Source organism: Benincasa hispida, chromosome 2 (assembly GCF_009727055.1).
Source record: "Benincasa hispida cultivar B227 chromosome 2, ASM972705v1, whole genome shotgun sequence".
Lineage (NCBI taxonomy): Eukaryota > Viridiplantae > Streptophyta > Magnoliopsida > Cucurbitales > Cucurbitaceae > Benincasa > Benincasa hispida.
The window spans coordinates 40,408,409-40,413,530 of record NC_052350.1 but is presented as its reverse complement, the minus strand read 5'-3'; the positions used below and the strand labels follow the sequence as shown (position 1 = coordinate 40,413,530).

At 36.0% G+C, this 5,122-nt stretch overlaps 1 protein-coding gene across 1 annotated transcript; it reads right to left on the bottom strand.

The window, feature by feature from the left end:
• Positions 1 to 2,867: 2,867 nt before the first annotated feature.
• Positions 2,868 to 4,916, bottom strand: LOC120072096 (tryptophan N-monooxygenase CYP79A68-like). Its single transcript, XM_039024510.1, has 2 exons — positions 3,912 to 4,916; positions 2,868 to 3,500 (listed from the first exon to the last, which is right to left on the bottom strand). Exons 1-2 carry the CDS (start codon positions 4,914 to 4,916, stop codon positions 2,868 to 2,870), a joined length of 1,638 nt encoding a protein of 545 aa, XP_038880438.1.
• Between the last annotated feature and the right edge of the window lie 206 nt (positions 4,917 to 5,122).

Here is a 5,122-nt window from a genome sequence, read left to right as displayed (position 1 = left end):
AAAGTCCTACATTGTTAGATAAGAGAGGGATCATGGGTATATAAGTGAGAATGACTATCTCCATTGGTATGAGGCCTTTTGAGGGTATACAAAAAACAAAGCCATGACGGTTTATGCCCAAAGTGGACAATATCATACCATTGTGGATATAGTTTAAGGGTCTTGTCCCTATCAAACCTTTGTTGAAATGCCTGTAATTTTCTAAAAACATTCTCTCTAATAATAACCACGTTATCTCTATGTTCCCTTTTTTTGTGTTCTTTAATTGTCGATTTCATAACAATACGATCGCTTAAATTATCTACACGATCGTCGAGCTCCACTACACGATCGTTGAGTAACAAAACGTTATATGATCGTCTACCCAATGCTATATGATCGACTACCAAATTCTATACGATCTCTTACCAAATGCTACACAATCGCTGAGCTCGGCTACAAGATCGCTTAGCTCTGCTATACGATTGCTGAGTAACAAAATGTTATATGATCGCTTACCAAATGCTATACGATCACTTACCAAATGCTATATGATCGCTGAGTAACAAAATGCTATACAATCGCCTACCCAATGCTATATGATCGCCTACCCAATGCTATACGATCGCCTACCCAATGTTATACGATCGCCTACCCAATGCTATATAATTGCTTACAAAATGCTACACGATCGAAATGCTACACGATCGCTTACTAAATGCTAAACAATTGCTTACCAAATGCTACAGGATCACTGAGTAACAAAATGTTATACGATCGCCTATCCAATGCTATACGATCGCTTACTAAATGCTACAGGATAGCTGAGTAACAAAATGATATACGATCGCCTATCCAATGCTATACGATCGCTTACTAAATGGTACACGATTGCTTACCAAATTCTACACGATCGCTGAGTAAACAAATGCTATACAATCACCTACCCATTGCTATACAATCGCTTACCAAGTGCTACACGATTGCTTCCCAAATGCTACACGATCGCTGAGTAACAAAATGCTATACGATCGCTTACCCAATGCTATACGATCACTTACCAAATGCTACACGATCGCTGAGTANGAGTAACAAAATGCTATACGATCGCTTACCCAATGCTATACGATCACTTACCAAATGCTACACGATCGCTGAGTAACAAAATGCTATACGATCGCCTACCAAATGTTATACGATCGCCTACCAAATGTTATACGATCACTTACCAAATGTTACACGATCACTTATCAAATGTTACACGATCGCTGAATAACAAAATGTTATACGATTTCATGGCTGAAAGGAAGAAAAATCGTGGTAGGAAGCGGAAGAAGAAATGAAAACCCACACTTCTCAATGGGTATGCAATTCCTTCATTTGTGTAGGTAAAAGATACCTAGAAATTGTCTTTTCCAAGATAAATAAACAAAAACTACCAACCAAACATGGGCTTTGTAAACCCATTCCCATTCCCACCCTCTTTTCCCTCCAACCAAATAACCCCTTAAGGGGATCCTATAAGGATGAGTGTGTTACAGTGCATCCCATCTAGAACTAGTGGGCATGTAGTAGATCCACCTTCTCTAATCGACTCCATTGAGGAACCAATGAGCAAGAAGTCAATCCCCTATGATACCATTTGAAATAGAGTGAATCACAATAATACCATGAGCTAGTAAAAAAGCCACTGGCAAAAGTACAGACAAATAGACAGAAGTAAAGAGTAAAAGAGACGCACACAGAGACTTGTTAACCTAGTTCGGTGAAATCATACCTACGTTTAGGTGGCTTTCTGCCTAGGTGAAAAGAAATCCACTAGAATATAACTTAGTTTTTACAACATACACTTCAACTAAGATTACATAAAGTCGGTTTACTCATAACTAAGTACTAGCGAGCAATTTAGGCTCCCCCTAATACTAATATTGCTTATGATAAGTATGCAAATTTAAAGTCCCCCTAAATCTAATGTCACAACAATGATTCAACGCCCTTTTCACCTGCTAGTTGAAGGAACACTTAACCAGTACTCTACCATAACAAAACTACTTGATCAGCTCATGCTTCAAAGAACCGCCCTGTTTCTTACTCTGATTATACAACGATGCCTAACACACGAAATCCTTCTAGATTACAATGAATCAGTCCACACTAGCAAGAATACAGCTTGCCCCAAAACCACACAGATAAAAGCAAGCCACATAAGGTAAGAAAACCACCAACGACAACAAATCAAACGAGGAAAAGGTCACCCTAACGAATCTGCCATCAATAAGTAAAGAATATTGACACCATGTCAGAGACAAATTATCAAACAAAATAAAAGAAAATATTATCTTCCAACCAGCACTAGAACATAAGCTATTCTATTAATCATACAACCTATAATCTAATCCAAATTTCACTTTCTCAAGTTAAAACTTAAATTAATGAAAAAATTAATACTTGAACTGAGAACTAAAAGCAATAAGAACATATTGGATAAAATACATGTTGCAATATGGAAATACCTCTTGAATAATTAAGGATATAAACATCAAAACATATCAATACTAATTTTAAATTATTGTGTTCTCCTACTCATATCACAATAAATCACAAACTCCATACAATCTAGAAAGAAATCTGCTAAAATTTAAATCAACATCCAGAGTCACATCTAGCTCATATTATGTACCAATACCAACTCCAATTAAGTTATTCATTTCTATATATATATATATATATTTACTCACACAATGTCTAATTTACCTCCACAAATAAGTGTGATGGTACATAAAAAAAAAAAAAACATGACATATAACCTAGAACATAGAAATTAAACACACTACCTATTTTTATCTTGTCAACATTGTGTTTTTAGGTAGTTTATGCATGCCTTTTGGTTAATAAAGGCTTGGGTACATACTATGAGATAAACGTGGCTTTGCATGCAAATGTAATGGCTTCGAGAGAGAGAGATCACCAGTATCAGAAAGGTCTATTTTTGTGATTCCTGCCATTAAACTCCATGTAAACCCTTGTAGAAGTCTAGCAAATAACATCATGGTAATGTTAGTGCCCAGTGAGCTACCAGCACAACCTCTCCTCCCTCTAGTAAAGGTGATGAAACGCAAATTGGGTTCCGAAATTCCCAATTCAACTGTTCCGTCTTTTAGATGACGTTCTGGATCAAATCTCATTGGATCCTCCCAAACCCTTGGATTTCGACCGAGACCTGAACGACTAAGCAACACTTCACTTCCTTTGGGAATAAAGTAGCCAGCCACAACAATATCAGAAGTGGAAATGTGAGGAACATTGAAGGATGAAAACGGATGAAGCCGAAAAGATTCTCTAGCACAAGCTGTGAGATACTTGAGTTTTGGGATATCAGATTCTTGAACTAGCCTTTCTCTTCCAACTACTTTGTCCAGTTCTTCAACGACTTTTTCAAGAATTTTTGGTTGGTTAAGTAATTCCGCCATTGCCCATTCCACTGCGTTCGAAGGATTATCTATTGTTGCAATTTGTAAGTCCTATTATTATAATGGTGGGAAAAGTTGGCATTAGTATAAACAACAATATGTGACCAAATTTCAAGAAGCATAAATTACAAGTTAATTAGTTTTTTATGTTTAATATTAAGCTTGTATTTGTCATTGGACCTTCAAAAATATCATTAAATAGTAGTTTCTCAACCTTCAATTTTGTGTCTAGGGTCTTTACATTAAAAATATTTACAAGGTTAGTGTGTAGTAAGACCCGTGAAGTTAAAAAAATATGTCAAAATAGGTCAAACATCTTATTGTTGAAACCAAACCAAATAGTTACAAACTTAAAAGTCTAGAGACTAAGTAGAATTATATATAATTTACCACATGTGCATGTATGTATGTGCGAATAATTTATCGTGATTATTATCATATTCAAAATTGTAGAACGTTTACCGTGATTTGAGCCTTGATCTCTTCAATTGACAACAACGAATTTGTATTCTCATCTTTAAGTGAAATGAGGATATCAAGAATATCCTCTACCTCTTTAATTTTCTTGTCCTTCCATTCTTGCACTCTCTCGTCAATAATGGGTTCGTCATACTTTTGAAGGATATTCAAAGCATTCTTCATAATTTTCTGATGTCCATCTAAATCAAATGACTTCAAACAAGGCATGAAATCTGATATAGAAAATGCATGAATATGCTTAACAATGGTCAACAACGCTTGAACATGTTCTTCTTCTTCAAAAGTTGGCCCCCCATCTTCCCTTCCTTTGCCATAATATCTTCTATTGAATAGCATTTGTCTAAGAATGTTACCGCAATAATGTTGTGTTATGCTTCTAAGATTAATCACTGCACCTCCTCTATTGTTGTTGGTTTGGGTGAAAATATAGCGTAAAAGAGTATCAGCTTCGGCGGTTCTTTGGCCAAGCATTCGATGGAGAGTTGATGGATTGAGTATTTTTGATGTAAGGATTCTTCTCATCTTCTTCCATTGGTCTCCCAATGGTGATAATATTGTGGAGACATATCCACGAGTTAAGATATAAATAGCGTTGGACGTAGAAGAACGTGATGCAAAGACAGAATCATAAGTCTTAAGAAATTCAAGAGCGAGTTCTGGAGAAGTGACAGGGATTACGTAAGTATTTCCGAGGCGTATGGAAGCAATTTCAGTGTTGAGTTTCTTCATTACTGAATGAATCCATTGGTGTGTTGGGGATTTGTTGATTAACATTGTTGGGAGGCAACCAACGAGAGGCCATGGCTTTGGGCCAGGTGGGAGAGGTGGTCGTCGGACTAAGTGTTTTCTTCTACGGTTACAATAACATTGGGAAAACAAGATAGAAGTGAGAGCCATAAATCCAAACACAATTAAAGTTTTAGACGTTATGGCTATTGGAGAGTTTTGGTGTGCCAATTGAGGAATGAATAAAAAAGCAATTACCATGGCTTTCTCTCACTCCTCTCTCTTTTACTCTCTCTATGTGTAATAGATGAATGCTATATAACTACCCTTCAGGGATGTGTGTGTTTGGATATATATATATAATATATATTAATATAATTTGTAGTGACATATAAAGTATTTAATTAAATTATAAATTTAGTCGACCAACTTTTGTTATTGATATCTATTTGATATTTGAACTCGAA